The sequence below is a fragment of the Blennius ocellaris genome (genome assembly GCF_963422515.1).
Source record: "Blennius ocellaris genome assembly, chromosome: 5".
Lineage (NCBI taxonomy): Eukaryota > Metazoa > Chordata > Actinopteri > Blenniiformes > Blenniidae > Blennius > Blennius ocellaris.
This window is the reverse complement of record NC_137654.1, coordinates 4,452,802-4,468,811: the sequence shown is the minus strand read 5'-3', so window position 1 is coordinate 4,468,811 and position 16,010 is coordinate 4,452,802. Positions and strand designations below refer to the sequence as shown.

Sequence of the window (16,010 nt, the reverse complement as noted above, 5' to 3'; positions counted from 1 at the left end):
TACGTAGAACGTTGGTCAAAGCACATCAGAAGAATACGTACAGGGAAAGCGTCAATTGCTGGGAATTCAGATGATTCATGCCTTGTGTCATTTTTCCATTGAAACGCTGTTGTTCTCCTGACAAAATGAAGGAATGTTGATATTTTTTTATCATATCACTGTGCGAGATAAAGGACATGAGTGACATACAATATAATGGTATTACCTACCTGAACAGTATGAAAGTTGAGAGGTGGATATTGTCAAACTTCCATCTGTGCAGATGTTCGCAACATGAAGACATTGATTGCGTCCATCTGTTGTCTCAATGTATTGTGCCCTCCCACATTTAAACATTTAGCTGCATGAAAAGATTCACTCCCAGTAATATGACAAGAAAATTGATATCTTTATTATTTTTCTAGATGTTGCTCAACAACCTTGGATTTGGCCCCAAAATGATACGGTCTCGGAAAAACAATCAAGGGACCCCATTGTTCTATCTTCTATTTCATGATAATCAGTTGCCAGTCCATTGATGTGCTGATAAAAAATAAACACATTATTCCAAACAAGGAGGAGAAACTGTGGTATCTTCAGTCTGTATTTCCCTTCTGGTTCACCCAGAAGGGAAATACAGAATCACTTCATTGTGTTGTGGACTTAAAACACAAAAGAATCACTGCACACATGCGTGTTGGGAGAAGTGGTTTTATTTTAAATATCATTGGTTTAGCCTGCATACAGTAACGTATCAGCACAGAACGACACAGTACAGAGGTGGGCCGCTGGGCCAACACACAACATCCACAGCCAGGCCAGCGGTGAAACTCCATTTAAAACTAGTCCTTTAAGGTACTACAATAACTTAGACAAAAAAACACTGATGGGTTCTTGGCCAAAATAGACTTTAGGTAAGAAAAAAAAAAAAGGAAACTGAAATGAGAATATCAATTGTAGTGCGTTAGCTTCTGTTGATTCACAGGTACAAAGTTGGCGTCTGAAAAATACATGATTGATTGAAGTTGGTACACAAAATAAGGTCAGGAGGGAGGTCAACATTTGATTGGCTCCTTGGCCCCATTTTTGTAAATTGCAAGCACTCTCTTTTTTTTTTTTTAACCTCTCCAAAAAAATTTTAAAAATCCAATTGTGTTGCATGAATCCATCTCCATGCCGTCGGAGCGGCACATGGATTCAAATGGGGTTTAAATGAAATGAAAGGACTATATTCAGGAGAAAGACAACCGGGTGGGAAGTTTCCATACATACAAAGTTTTCCAACCTCACAAAAGAGAAAACACAGTGCTTCTACAGTCCAGTGTGAACAAACCCAGCCAGAGTCATGCTTTATGCTAATTAAGGCCTCATCCACATTCCACTCCGGCGAACCGAACGCTTCAACACTCAGTCCTACTTCTCATTTAATCCCTCGACTCCAGGCTGGTCGGGGATACAGGTGTGTGCTTTTCTACAACTTGTGTTTCTAGAATAGAACCAGCTCTCAAGACGCTGGAACAATAGTGAACTCGTAGGAGATGAATGGCGCCGCTTGTGGTTCGTTGGTATTAATTATTCTACTTCTTAGTATTAACCAATGCACAACCAACATGTCAAAAACAAAGAAAAGCTATTGAGACCCATGGCAGACCGAGGAGGAGAGGATTGTAAAGTTGTCACCTGTGGCTTCTAAGAGGAAGGACAGTGTGGAAACGATGAGTCAGTCAGAGACACGAAATAACGCAAACTGTGGAAGTCTGGAGGAGGAGAAGGTGGAACTAAAGGCTGGAGCTTCTCTCCGGGTGCAGAGCCACTCGCCTGGGTTCTCTACAGGTCGCTCCTGTTCCAAGTCACCTGGAAACACAAGGAGAGCCTTCATGAGCATCAGCTTCTCCACTGGTCATCCAACACCCGAGTGCATGACCCCAAAGTGCTTTTCACACATTTTCACCAAATAAAACTCGTCTGGAGCAGCAAAACATGTAAATTCTTTGATATTAAGAAAAAAAAAAATCTTTAAAAATTCCTGTACGAACAAAACTTTTGGTTGCATTCTTAAAGTGCCATTGGTACAATTTACATATTTCTTTTACATTTCTCGCTCTCGTTGCCATTTTCACAGATTTCTCCAGTGAGTTTTTTTTTTTTTTTTCATGGATTTTCCTGCTTTAGCTACGTTATGCAATTTAGCTTTTTTTACAAGCTTTAGCCATTTCACCATTTGTAGCTGCTGGAAATGTGTTGGTGCAATTCTAGCAAACAATTTGTGTGCTTTTTTTCAATTAGCCATTCTCGCTGTTTAACTTTATTCTGCTCACATTAGACCATTTTGGAAAATCACTGTGGTCTGCAAATAAAATAAAAATGTAAGCAAAATGTTCATTTACAAATCATTTTCAGAAAATGTCGGAGTCTCTGCAGGGGGGCTGAAGAGCCACATTTGGCCCTCGATCGTCCCAATGTAGTGGCTCCATATAATGCTTTTAATTTTTATCTGTCACTCGCCTCATTTTCAAAAGGGCACGCATTTCCTGTCTGAAAAAGGTGAAAAACTAAATAGCGACTTGCTCAGAATGACTTGACATGATAAAATAGTTGAAATAAAAACAAAGTGAAAAAGTTTAAGTGAAAACACAACCTCAGATGTATTGTGGGTATCTGTTTACCATAAGTTTTGGGCAACAAGCCGTCCAGCCGGTCAATTTTCAGAAAAGACTTGAACATTTGATACCACGTAAGTATACGTTTTTGGAAAGGCGGCCTCTAATTGGTTCATTATTTTCTGACTCATCCAGACCCGTTCAAGTGCTGGGGGACAGGAGAGGAAATTGGATCAATTCTCTTTCCAAGATGCTGAGTTGTTCTTTCTGCAGAATCCACACAGTTGGGATTTAAATCTTTGGACGTATGATTGATCACATTTTTTTATTTCCAAAATGTTGACACGTTTGGATAACTGCACATCACTCATGCTTTTCATTGAAGAATAAAATAATCTTTGCTGTGAAACTGTTGATTTTGCTACAAGTATTGACAATCATCACCAATTATTACCTGAAATGAAAAAAATACTTTTTGGCAAAGCAAGAAAGTTTATTGGATCAATCAGCAAAAATGTCAGGGAGAAAAGGAAATATATTTCTGTTAAGATGCAAAATCTACATGTCACAATGTAGTATTTAGGAGTCCAGATTGCAACTTTTTTTAAGGTTAAACAGACATTTGGTGATTAAAATGTCTCTTGGTGAGAAAGGTACTACTACTCTATTATACTGCATTCAAACCAAACTTCGCTACAGGTTCTGCCTTAAAGGGGTCATATTATCCAGCTTTAACACTTTCACATGGATCTGGTTGGTCCAACAATGTATATTGAATTTGAATATTGGATCATAGGAGTTGCATTCAGAATCTGCTGTGTCTGTGAGAGCTGGACTGGCTCCGCCCACACACGCTCATCTATGGGAAGAGGAGGAAGTACTTCCTCTCGTGGCGCCATGTGCCAGAGCACAGCTGCTTAATGGTGGGAGGAGTCAAAGGGGGAGGAGCCTACCTTGATTGTGATTGGCTGAACCCCCCCCCCATGACACTATATAGGGTTTGATTTCTGATTGGCTGGTTGGAACAACACACTTTTTAAAAACTGAAAGGAGCCAGGGAGAGAAATGACAGACTTTCTTCACTTCTGGGGCGTCGTTCCAGGTATGGAGACGATTAATACTGCTGGAAAACCTTTAGGAAGTGAATTTTGGCCAATATGACCCATTTTAATATTTATCAGATGTTTACTCTTCAACATCCTCTGCAGTGAAACAGTGGTGGAGGAACTTTTTGGAGTTCAAACACGAGATCTGAACTTAGTGGTACATGAAAGATAGTTTCAGGTGCTTTTTTTTTTTTTTTTAAAGGGAAAATCTGGAGGAAATAACGTCGACAAACACATTTCTAGATACAAAACTAGCTCATTACTTACAGGCTTAAAAAAAAACGTCTTTTTTTTTCTTTTTTTTTTTCCCCAAGGCTGTGGGCTGGTTTCATTCGAGTCCCAGCAGCTCGACATCGAAGATGAGCGTGGCGTTTGGAGGGATGATGCCGGGGTGGCCTTTGTTCCCGTAGGCGAAGTCGGGCGAGCAGGTGAGCTTGGCTCTCTGACCCACACTCATCTGGAGGACGGAGGACAAGCAGGAGATCAGCTGAGGAAGCATCTCTTCACTCATCAGAAGACCACGGTTCCAACTCCAGTGAAGCTTTCAGAGATTAGCCCAACTTTTCTAACTCTCTTTAAAGAAGTCAGGTTACAAACACAGTTACAAACATAATGAAATTACAGAGTGGAACTTTAAAAAATACTTGGAAAATTAATTAAAAAATATCAGTTATAGACAATATAGTGGCAAACATACATATACTACTTATTAAGTGAGCAAAGGACAGCATGAAGATTTTATTTATATGCTCCTGCACTTGAACCTTTTATGACAAATGTACATTAAAAACATAGAAATCTTCAGAGTAAAAAAAAATTCCTGTTTGTATTAAACAGTTATTAAGTGAAGAAAATGTTAATATGACTGAAGAGTTTATTATCGTGTCTTCCTTATGAATCACAAAGTGAGATCTGATAAAGAATATTAAAATATTCCATGATGAAATTATATTTAGAGGCTCTGTGACCTTTGACCGGGTTTGACGAGTTGTGAGCAGCTTGGCTAGACGACTGTTGTAAACTTTGTTGCAGTTAAGATTTGTGAATTCGAATAACTGATTTGTTTACGTTTGTACATTCAAGTTTATAAAACAAAATCGATAAAATACATTTAAAAAAACGGAGCAGATGCTGTAGAAACAAACTCTGTATTGCCTCCTACTGGTACGATCACACCGCTGCGCCATAGCGGGTCTGTATCGATCACCAACAGATCCTACGTTTGTCTTTCAGGTTTAAAGCGTTTGTTGTAAAAAAGGATGTGATAGAGGAGGGGAAAATTCTATTTTAATCTTACTGCTCATACTTTTACTGATTTACAAACGTCACATTTTAATTTATTGGTAATATATAACTGTAATGGCTTTGGCCAATTCACTTCAACCCACAAAACTGTGGCCTGAGGCAACAACCCAGAATCAAATCATCCACTTGTGTTTCACCAAAAGGTGAAAAATCACCATCATATTGACAGAAAAAAGTAAAAGGTCGAGTACATTAGTTTTTTTGGTTGTTTTTTTTTTTTACTCTTTTAAATTAATAAAACAACTTAAAATAGAAAACAAGGATCTTGAATTTTTTTTTTTCTGGACTTATAAGTCCTGCATCGAGTTAGAGCAATTAGAAAATGGGCAAAAAGGCCAAAAGTCAGATATGGAAAAATGTGTCTCGCTACCACAGACAGATAAACCATGTCTGTGGTAGCGAGCGCCCTCCTGTACGCAGTGGTGTGCTGGGGGGGCAGCCTCAAGAAGAAGGATGCTGGGGGGGGGCAGCCTCAAGAAGAAGGATGCTGGGGGGGCAGCCTCAAGAAGAAGGATGCTGGGGGGGCAGCCTCAAGAAGAAGGATGCTGGGGGGGCATCCACTGCACAACACCATCTCTATAATCCACAGCTTCCACTGCACAACACCATCTCTATAATCCACAGCATCCACTGCACAACACCATCTCTATAATCCACAGCATCCACTGCACAACACCATCTCTATAATCCACAGCATCCACTGCACAACACCATCTCTATAATCCACAGCTTCCACTGCACAACACCATCTCTATAATCCACAGCATCCACTGCACAACACCATCTCTATAATCCACAACATCCACTGCACAACACCATCTCTATAATCCACAGCATCCACTCCACAACACCATCTCTATAATCCACAGCATCCACTGCACAACACCATCTCTATAATCCACAGCATCCACTGCACAACACCATCTCTATAATCCACAGCATCCACTGCACAACACCATCTCTATAATCCACAGCATCCACTGCACAACACCATCTCTATAATCCACAGCATCCACTGCACAACACCATCTCTATAATCCACAGCATCCACTGCACAACACCATCTCTATAATCCACAGCATCCACTGCACAACACCATCTCTATAATCCACAGCATCCACTGCACAACACCATCTCTATAATCCACAACATCCACTGCACAACACCATCTCTATAATCCACAGCATCCACTCCACAACACCATCTCTATAATCCACAGCATCCACTGCACAACACCATCTCTATAATCCACAGCATCCACTGCACAACACCATCTCTATAATCCACAGCTTCCACTGCACAACACCATCTCTATAATCCACAGCATCCACTGCACAACACCATCTCTATAATCCACAGCATCCACTCCACAACACCATCTCTATAATCCACAACATCCACTGCACAACACCATCTCTATAATCCACAGCATCCACTCCACAACACCATCTCTATAATCCACAGCATCCACTGCACAACACCATCTCTATAATCCACAGCATCCACTGCACAACACCATCTCTATAATCCACAGCTTCCACTGCACAACACCATCTCTATAATCCACAGCATCCACTGCACAACACCATCTCTATAATCCACAGCATCCACTGCACAACACCATCTCTATAATCCACAGCATCCACTGCACAACACCATCTCTATAATCCACAGCATCCACTGCACAACACCATCTCTATAATCCACAGCATCCACTGCACAACACCATCTCTATAATCCACAGCTTCCACTGCACAACACCATCTCTATAATCCACAGCTTCCACTGCACAACACCATCTCTATAATCCACAGCATCCACTGCACAACACCATCTCTATAATCCACAGCATCCACTGCACAACACCATCTCTATAATCCACAGCTTCCACTGCACAACACCATCTCCAGGCAGAGGAGCAGCTCCAGTGACAGACTGAGGAGATCCTTCCTCCCCCACGCCATCAGACTCTTCAACACCTCTCGGGGGAGGCCTTAGCGGACACAAAGCCCTGGACTTACTACACACACACCACGCACCTTGAGACACACACACACACACACACACACACACACACACACACACACACACACACACACACACACACACACACACACACACACACACACACACACACACACACACACACACACACACACACACACACACACACACACACACACACACACTACTTATCTTAATTATTGTTTATTGCTTAATTATTTGCTTAATTATTGTTTATACTGAAGGTATATTCTTCTATTTTACCTATTGCTTTTTTTTTTTTTTTTTTTTAACCCTGCATGCCCCTGTCTTTCCATATTGCTGCTGCTGGAACTGTGAATTTCTCTTGGAGATCATTAAAGTATCTATCTATCTATCTATCTATCTATCTGACTCACTACTGCCCCCAAATGCACAAATTACTTAAATTTCACAATCCGCACCTTTAAAGGGCAAAAAAAAATGTACTTTTGAAATGTAAATCAATTTGTTGGTTTGTAAACAACTTATTGATGGTGGTTATGATTAATGAGAAATTAATGCTTATTGAACAGCCAGTAACATTTTAAACTAAACCCACCTTGGAAAAACTGCTGCAATAATGTTTGCAGTCGACACAGGAAGTGAAAACCAGTAACACCGGGAGCTGGAGACGGCTTCTACCAGAACATCATCGTCTTTTAGTTTAAACCATTTGTGTAAAAGTCTTGGTTTTCAGTTTGAGCCTGAACCAGAGCTGATATAAAAAATAAAAAAAAAAGCTGAATTTTTCTTGTATACATGACGGTGCATGGAGCTCTAAATGGAACAGGAATGCTTCAAAACTGTTCACTGCTCATTGTATCTAAAGAAATAATATAATTTTAAAAAAACACTAGATCTCACTGTACATGATGCAGGATTATTAAAAAGAAATAACTTAATTTTCCTTTTTGTCTTTAAAGTTGACAGATTTAAAGTTGAATACTCAAACTATGTAAACATTACCGATCTTGAATATATCATTTAAATTTCCTTCTATAAATCTTTCCTTTCTTTTACTTACATAGTCTTTTGTGTTTGTTATTAAAGAAGGAAATAAAACAGTCCATTGGTTAAACTGTGTGGAAAAATGCGACACTGACCCAGTTTCAGTTAGAATTTAGAACAGAAAAACCTGTTTCTGAAATAAATAAATCTATTTATCTATCTTTTATTTATCACATATTTTTCTGAAACTTCCAACCGGACTTCATTCACGAGTCCAATATTTGATGTTCCTCCATGGTGAGCTGTAAACTGTGGAGCAGCACGTCCAGCACACGGTCGTCACCACGGAACGAGAACTCAGATCTTGATGGAACCTGATATCATGTCAGAAATCACACCACAATACTTTTGCACGCCAAAGTGCGAACACCACCTGCTTCGGATGAATCAAAACCCCCCCAGGCCCGCAGCCCACCTGCACCACGCCCTCCTCCCAGCCTCGGATCACTTCCTGCTTGCCGATCTTGAAGCGGAAGGGCTTGTCCCGGTCACGAGACGAGTCGAACTTCCGGCCGTCTGTCAGAGAACCTGCGGAGGCAGAGGGGAGGAGACGAACTGTGTGAGACACAAACACTTTTTCCTTTCCTGGACAACGCTGCTTTACACGACAACGTTTCACGTGACAACACTTGATCCATTGAAAGTGTTTGACTGCAGCAGATGGCTCACTGACGACGATGTAGTTAGTATGTCGGGCCACGGGGGGGCGCTGTTGCTGGTTTTAGTAATGAAACCACACCGGCTTGTGTGGAGAACAATACGCTATAAACTTGAAGAAAATGTAGAGAACCTGACATCCGTATGGACTGATGAAGCATCGGATGCTATCAGGGGAGAGTCTCAACTATAAAACTACTGATATGGACGAGAAAACTAGAATACAAGTCAAACCACTATGGGTCAGCCATGTTTGTTCAGTCTCTGCAGGAGGGAATAGCGACCATGAAAGAATCTTTCCACCTTGAGAGCCGCGATAAAAACTTCACAGATACAGTGGATCCACACACTGGTGTGTGCCAACGTCCCCCGAAAGTGAAGAACGTTCTGCAGATACACTCGTATTCGTTGTGTAAACGGCGCCCGACTATCACAGGGTGCTCAGGGAGAAGTGCTGCATTTTCTCATGTGTGCATGAGATTGTCACCATGAACTGAATCCAAAGGTTTAGAAGAAGATTAGAAGAAAGAAAGGATTTCATCATTCAACATGAGTGTTAAAAAAAAAAACACAACCTCACGAGCACGGAAAACGAGGAAAAGTCAAGACCTGTGAAAACGCAGTTCACAAACTATAGACCAGGGTTCCCTAATTCCGGGCCTGGAGGTCCGGTGCCCTGCATGTTTTAGGCTTCTCCCAGTTGCAACACACCTGAATGCAGTAAAGAGCTCATTACTCGGCTTGTTTACAAGCTTGACTGTGACATCAGCATCAGACTGAGGTGTGCTGAAGCTGGGAGGAGCTAAACGTGCAGGCCGCCGCCCCTCCAGGCCTGGAATTGAGGAACCCTGCTGTACGTCAACACCTGCTAGAACCACACACAACTGCAAATCTACTTCTCATGAACACTTGTGAAGCCCGCCACCTGTGAACAAACATGAAGACCAAATGAGGCAAACAGGAAGTGAAGCCCTTGAAGGAGAAAAGGAGTAGAAACTAAACCACAAACCACAAACCAATTGACTGAAGTGCAAAAGTGTCCAGTGGGTTTGAAGAAAAGGAAAATGCCATCTGGAAATCAAAGGTATTTTTCCCTGAAACAGGGCTGTTGAAGCAGAGTTGAATTCTTTTTTCAAACCACTGGACACTAATCCATCCTCACGTCCATCATCCAGTGCAAATCGCAGTGCAAATCAAGGGATTCCAGCGATCTCACAAATAGCTGCAGCAGCTGTCTGCAGGCCCAGGTTCACTCTGACAGACAGCAAAAGGCAGGCAGCAGTCTAGTCTGCAGAGTAGCAGTCTCGTCTACAGAGCAGCAGCCTAGTCTACAGAGTAGCAGTCTGGAGAGCAGCAGTCTAGTCTACAGAGCAGCAGTCTAGTCTACAGAGTAGCAGTCTAGTCTGCAGAGTAGCAGTCTGGAGAGCAGCAGACTAGTCTACAGAGTAGCAGTCTAGTCTACAGAGTAGCAGTCTAGTCTGCAGAGTAGCAGTCTGGAGAGCAGCAGACTAGTCTACAGAGTAGCAGTCTAGTCTACAGAGTAGCAGTCTGGAGAGCAGCAGACTAGTCTACAGAGCAGCAGTCTCGTCTACAGAGCAGCAGCCTAGTCTACAGAGTAGCAGTCTGGAGAGCAGCAGACTAGTCTACAGAGCAGCAGTCTAGTCTGCAGAGCAGCAGTCTCGTCTGCAGAGCAGCAGCCTAGTCTACAGAGTAGCAGTCTGGAGAGCAGCAACCTAGTCTACAGAGTAGCAGTCTAGTCTGCAGAGCAGCAGTCTCGTCTACAGAGCAGCAGCCTAGTCTACAGAGTAGCAGTCTGGAGAGCAGCAGACTAGTCTACAGAGCAGCAGTCTAGTCTGCAGAGCAGCAGTCTCGTCTACAGAGCAGCAGCCTAGTCTACAGAGTAGCAGTCTGGAGAGCAGCAACCTAGTCTACAGAATAGCAGTCTAGTCTACAGAGTAGCAGCCTAGTCTACAGAGCAGCAGTCTAGTCTACAGAGCAGCAGTCTGCAGGACTATTTCCACCGGCCCCATTACAGTTCTGAGCAGCAGCTCACTAATAGCATCGACGTCTCTGCACATGGAGGGCCGGCCAGCGGAGACGCAGACTATAATCCTGGCCTTTCCTCCTCTGAACATCGAGATGAAAGCATAATGTAATTATCTGGAAGTGCTGAACGATTCCATCCAAGCATCATGGGAAAACAAGTGTGGATCACTTTTATTGCACCAGAACATTTCCTGCACGTAGAGCTTCTCACAAAGCCCTCGTGATCTTCAGATGTCGACATTTCAAGTAAAGGAAAAAAGAAAAAAGAAAAAAGGCCTTGCTTGTGTAATGGAGGATCCCGTTTCAAGGCTGAGGGGAAGGGAGATGGCCCGGAAAGGAAATCCTGCAGATTGTGTGATATTCAAAAAAAGAAAAGCCAGCGAGAGAGCGCAGGCTTAAAAAGAAATAATAAAAAAAGAAAACGCTGCACTGTGCAAGACCCAAACGGGGTTGTTGCTTGACGTTACATAATGTTGAGCAAAGAGGCTTGAGTTACATATTTATGTCTGTCACACCAGGCAACACGACTCAGACCTGCTCCTCCAAACCAACAACAGGTGCAGACGTCTCGCACTCCGCCAGCGATGACACGCATCCACTGGCTTTCCAGGCACTTTGCTTTTACGTTGGGAGTTTTAACCATTAAAGCCTGTTGGACGGAGGAGAGCCTATAAAGGCTGGACTCGGGACGAGTCGTTGGATGTTACTTCAGAAGTGTTGTAGAGATGTTGTCAAATCTGATTTGTTTTAAAAACAAATAACCAACAAGCTGAATTTATCTCGACTCTGAATGCAAATACAGCAGTAATATTATCCTGTTTTGTAGCTTCCTCTGACGAGACACCAGAGATCACAGTCCTGCAGCGGCAACAGGTGACTGAACTGGCTGGAACCGTTTGGTACCTTGTTTTTGCAATAATTTGGTTTATGACGAAAATACAAGCATAGCAAATTGGATTAAAGCTGATTATTAAATGTTGCCTGGAAAACCAGCTGAACCCTTAATGGAGGAAATTAACATATAATAGTAAAAGCATGGACATTTGTTTGGCCTTCTTGCTGAAAGAGGGCCATCTTGACCGTCATCTAAACAGGGATGCGGGTGCAGAGGTGGCTGAGGAGTTCAACCTGCACACTGTGGGCGGGACCATGGCGCCTCATCAGCAGAAACTGATTTGCTGCTCGGGGAATGGTGCTTGGCGTGCTGCGCCCTCTGTCCTGGATGTGTCGCTGTGCTGGGTTTCCTATCCTGGAGCTCCATGCCAGGCGGTGCGGTTCAGGACCAGTGTCTCCAAAGAGGCGTGGTCAATTCCAAAGTCCTTCAGGGAAGCTTTCAAAGTGTCCTTGAATGTCTTCTTCTGGCCACCTTGTGAGCGAGCGCCTGTCTGCAGCTCTCCACAGAAGATGCTTGGGAAGGCGCTCGTCTGGCCTCCCGGTGTCGTGGCCCGCCCAGCGGAGCCTTGTGGAGCGTTGTGAAGATACTGCACATGTCTTTCCGCGCAAGGATCTCTGTATCAGGGACTCTGTTGAGTAGCCTGCAAAAGCAGTGGAGGTGGAAATGGTTCAGCCTCTTTATGCGTCTTTGCTACACGGTCCAGGTTTCACTCACATTCAGTGTGGTGAGGACTACGGCTCTGTACACCTTCAGGTCGGTTAATTGGCTCAGTCCCTTGACTTCTCACACTTATGAACGCAGCCGGGCAAAGGCAGAAGTGACCTCGGCGATCCATGCATCAGTCTTACTGCACACTGCGAGAGGACACTGGAAGGAAACTTGTCCACAGCTGCAGGGTTCTGTTGTTTCACCGAGGTTCCTGGGAGGCTTTCCCTGGAGCCGGCTGACATAACTTTGGTCTCTTTGGTACTGATGGCGAGTCTGACGTTGGACAGTGGAGAACATGTCCATTGAGCGCTGCACGTCTTCAGCTCTACCAGTGTTGAGGACACAATCATCGGCGAACAGGAAGTCTCCAAGTTTGTCCAGGTGAACCCTGGTCTTGGCCTGGAGACGTCGCAAGTTGAAAAGTTTTCCATCCATTCTGTATCCGATACCAATTCCTGGGTCGGAGTCCTGGAAGGCCTCTGTGAGCATCCCTGTAAACAACATGCTGGACAGGTCGGGGCCCAGCAAGGACTGGATGCCTCTCCGTCATGGACGACTTGGGTCTCCATCCTGTCATGGAATTGACGGACCAGTCAGAAAGGTAACGAAGTGAGACATCACAATGTTGCTGGGCTGGTTATGGACACTCAGCAAAATGTAGGGAGACGTAGCAGTAGACACCAGGCTCAATCTCACCCCGATGGGTTCCACTTCTTGATAAGTTCCATGACAGGCGGCATTCTTTTCTGTGGGATTTGGTCATAAAATGTGATCTGATCGACATCTACTACAAACAATGTGCTCAGTCTATCACCACGCAAGTCTCACGAATAATCCATGTCCTCATTGAAGCGAGCCGCCAAACATGGACAGCGGCTGGAAGCATCAGGAGGATCAGGATCAGAAAAAGAGCAAACCGAAGTCCAAAGTTAAATCAATGGAGACGGATTTCCTCTGCCGCTTTCAACGAAGCTTCACATAGAAAAGACATTGAAAAGTCTTCTACGTTTCTCACTTTAGAATTACATGCGGCCTTTCCAGCTACAACACAGAAAGTCAAAGACGTGAAAAAAATAAGTGACGTTTATTTTATAAACAGCTGAAGGTTTAAAAGAATCGATGAAAAAGGTTAACAAACCTGGTAATCCGAATCCTATACGAATCAATCTTTGGGAAAAACACAGTGAGCACAGATTTAATCCAACAGACACAAAGGAATTAACTCCGAGCCGTTCACGACACATCTCTTAATCCCAATCAGTTCTGGAAGCAAAAATTCCTCCTGAACATTGAGCGACTGCTACAAGATTCCCATTCAACCCGTTGACTTCAAAGGAGGTTCAAACATTCCAAAGTTGACTTTTTCCTACAGCACCATGAATATTTAATGGCCGCATTCAAAACAAACATGAAATGTTGGAATACTAGACTAAGTTAAGGATGTTTTAAAATATAAATACTTGATATTTAGATGCAGATAAAGTCAAATGTTGAAGATAAGAAAAGCAGAAACTCAGTGCACAGATCGACACGGCATATAATCCCTCCAGCTCTCTGCTGCTGGCAGAGGACGAGAACCACTAAGGAAAACTGTGCATTCATCAACCTCTATGGAATGTCTGAGTAACTACGGTGGCCCACAAGGGCCAGCACCACATTGCAACCGGAGGCTCCACGATGGAGGTGTACAGCCGCCTGAAGAACAGGGTTTGTCTCGGCGGGACAATGTGTTCTGAAGGAACCCAATGATGGACGGCAGAGCACAAATAGAACATTATGGCAATTCCAACACGGCCACCAATATCGAGGATTTCTAAATACACTTAACAACAAGCAGCGGTGCTTTACTCGTGTTTCATTAAACTCTCCCGTAAACAAAAGAGTCCGTCAGAAAACCTGTTCTTCTGACCTCTGCACACTTCCGTTGTGGCCTTTGCTGTTGTGTAGAAGATTTGGGGAATGCGTTGTAGCATTGGCCCTCCTGGGCCACCATAGGCGACAGTCAGCCTCTGGGATTTCTTTAAGGACGCACTATTGTTTGCAAAACTTGTGATGCAGGGAGGAAGGTCAACCAACCAACTTTTGACCCAATATCACGTGTGATTACTCCTCCAACATTGTCAAAGTATTTACATGTTCAGGTGGAAGTAATTAAATGACTGAAAACAGATCGGATGAGGACAGTCTAGTGGCAGGTGCTCATTGTTTCAGGTGAGAAGTGGAGACGCTGGATCGGTTGGGTGGAATAGAAGGGTTGAGGGTCCACTCACGTTGTCTGGGGGGGGGGGGGGGGGGGGGATAATCAGGAATAACACACTGAGCAATAATGCAGCCGCCCAGACGATTATAATCCGCTCAAGTGAGCGCCACCAACCCCCCACGACCCCGCAGACAAACTCCCAACAAAGCGGCGGAATGAGACGCTTAAAGCCCCGCTGGTCGCAGACTGTCTGGACCTCTGGGTGAACCCTCCGTCCGTCTGTCCGTCCGTCTGTCTGTCCTCCCCGCTTTGTTCATCCACCACAGGACTAATGACCACACTGGGATCCGGTGATCCTGGTGAGGCTGGAGGCACCTCATCGGCCCGGTCTGGGGCGCGCATTATTTTACGCAGTGGTGGATGAGCAGCAGCCGGCAGCGACCCGTGAAGCTCCGCTCCCGCAGCTGGACAGCCGAGGAAAGGCTCCAGATGTTGACCGACAGTCATGCCTCCCCCGCTCGGAAGCCCCGAGGCAGGGAATCGAACGCGTCTCGGTGTGCGCACCGGGTGCCAGACCTCCTTGCGCACCGGAGAGTGTTGCTCACACCATTGCCCCCCCCATGCCACGGGATCGTCCGCGCGCACCCGGCGCGCACCCGTGCCTCCACAGTCTGACAGGAGGACACACACGTGCACGTTGTGCAGAGTTCCATCAGCAACTCACCGACATAATGCACCACGCACGTCTGTCCTTTTTTGGGGAAAGTCCGTCCTGTGGAGGAAAGCAGAGACGTTGGTCATCGCGGCGGGTCTGAAGCGCCTCCGTCCTTTTAAAAGTGGGGGGTAAAAAAAGAAAAGGTTGATTTACCGTCTCCGGGGGTGATCGTCTCTATTTCCACTCCCATGTCAGTGCCGGAGCTGCTGTTCTCTCCACACCGGCGACACTCCGCTGCTCGGCAGTGCGTCTGTCTCCTGACTGGGTCTGAGCTCTGCGCCTCACCGGAGAGCAGCGGGGATCACTCACAGCGACACTTCCGCCCAAGCCCTTCAAAGTAAAGCTTCCCCCAGTGGAAGGAAGTTCCTCCAGGCGGCTCCTCACTGGAGCACCTTGACGGTCCTCTGTTTCCCACCATCAGTTCTACTGCTCTGTTCTTTGTCCACATTCGTTTCTGCTGTTTTAATGTTCAATGTCTGCCGACAACTCTCCTGTTTTAATTTAACGTTCTGTGGTGGACAATGTGGACTGGAGACCATGTCTCACGAACAACTCTTTCAATTCAGTTCTTCCGAATGTGTCACTGAAATATGTGAACTGTTGTTTGACACTGTTCCACTTTGTATTGTCTATTTTTAGTTCGTTCCATGGTTTATGTTAATCGTACGTCGTTCACCAACAACTAACTTGCAGTGATGGAAACACGTGGAAGATTCTCCTGCGAGACACAGACACACCTGGGACTTCATCTGTCTCCTGTGATGAC

General features: G+C 44.5%; 1 protein-coding gene across 3 annotated transcripts; it reads right to left on the bottom strand.

Moving 5' to 3' along the window:
* Nucleotides 1-684: 684 nt before the first annotated feature.
* fkbp1ab (FKBP prolyl isomerase 1Ab) lies at nt 685-15,523 on the bottom strand. Of its 3 annotated transcripts, none has more exons than XR_013936627.1 (5): nt 15,398-15,523; nt 15,254-15,301; nt 8,439-8,551; nt 3,949-4,142; nt 685-1,833 (listed from the first exon to the last, which is right to left on the bottom strand). XR_013936627.1 is itself a non-coding variant. In XM_080496677.1 (5 exons), the coding sequence occupies exons 1-4, from the start codon at nt 15,432-15,434 to the stop codon at nt 4,014-4,016; spliced, it is 327 nt and encodes a 108-aa protein (XP_080352803.1). In that variant the 5' UTR covers nt 15,435-15,523; the 3' UTR covers nt 685-1,852; nt 3,969-4,013. The 3 variants fall into 3 exon arrangements, 1 of the variants encoding a protein (XP_080352803.1); XR_013936628.1 differs by having other exon boundaries at nt 3,953-4,142; XM_080496677.1 differs by having other exon boundaries at nt 685-1,852; nt 3,969-4,142.
* Between the last annotated feature and the right edge of the window lie 487 nt (nt 15,524-16,010).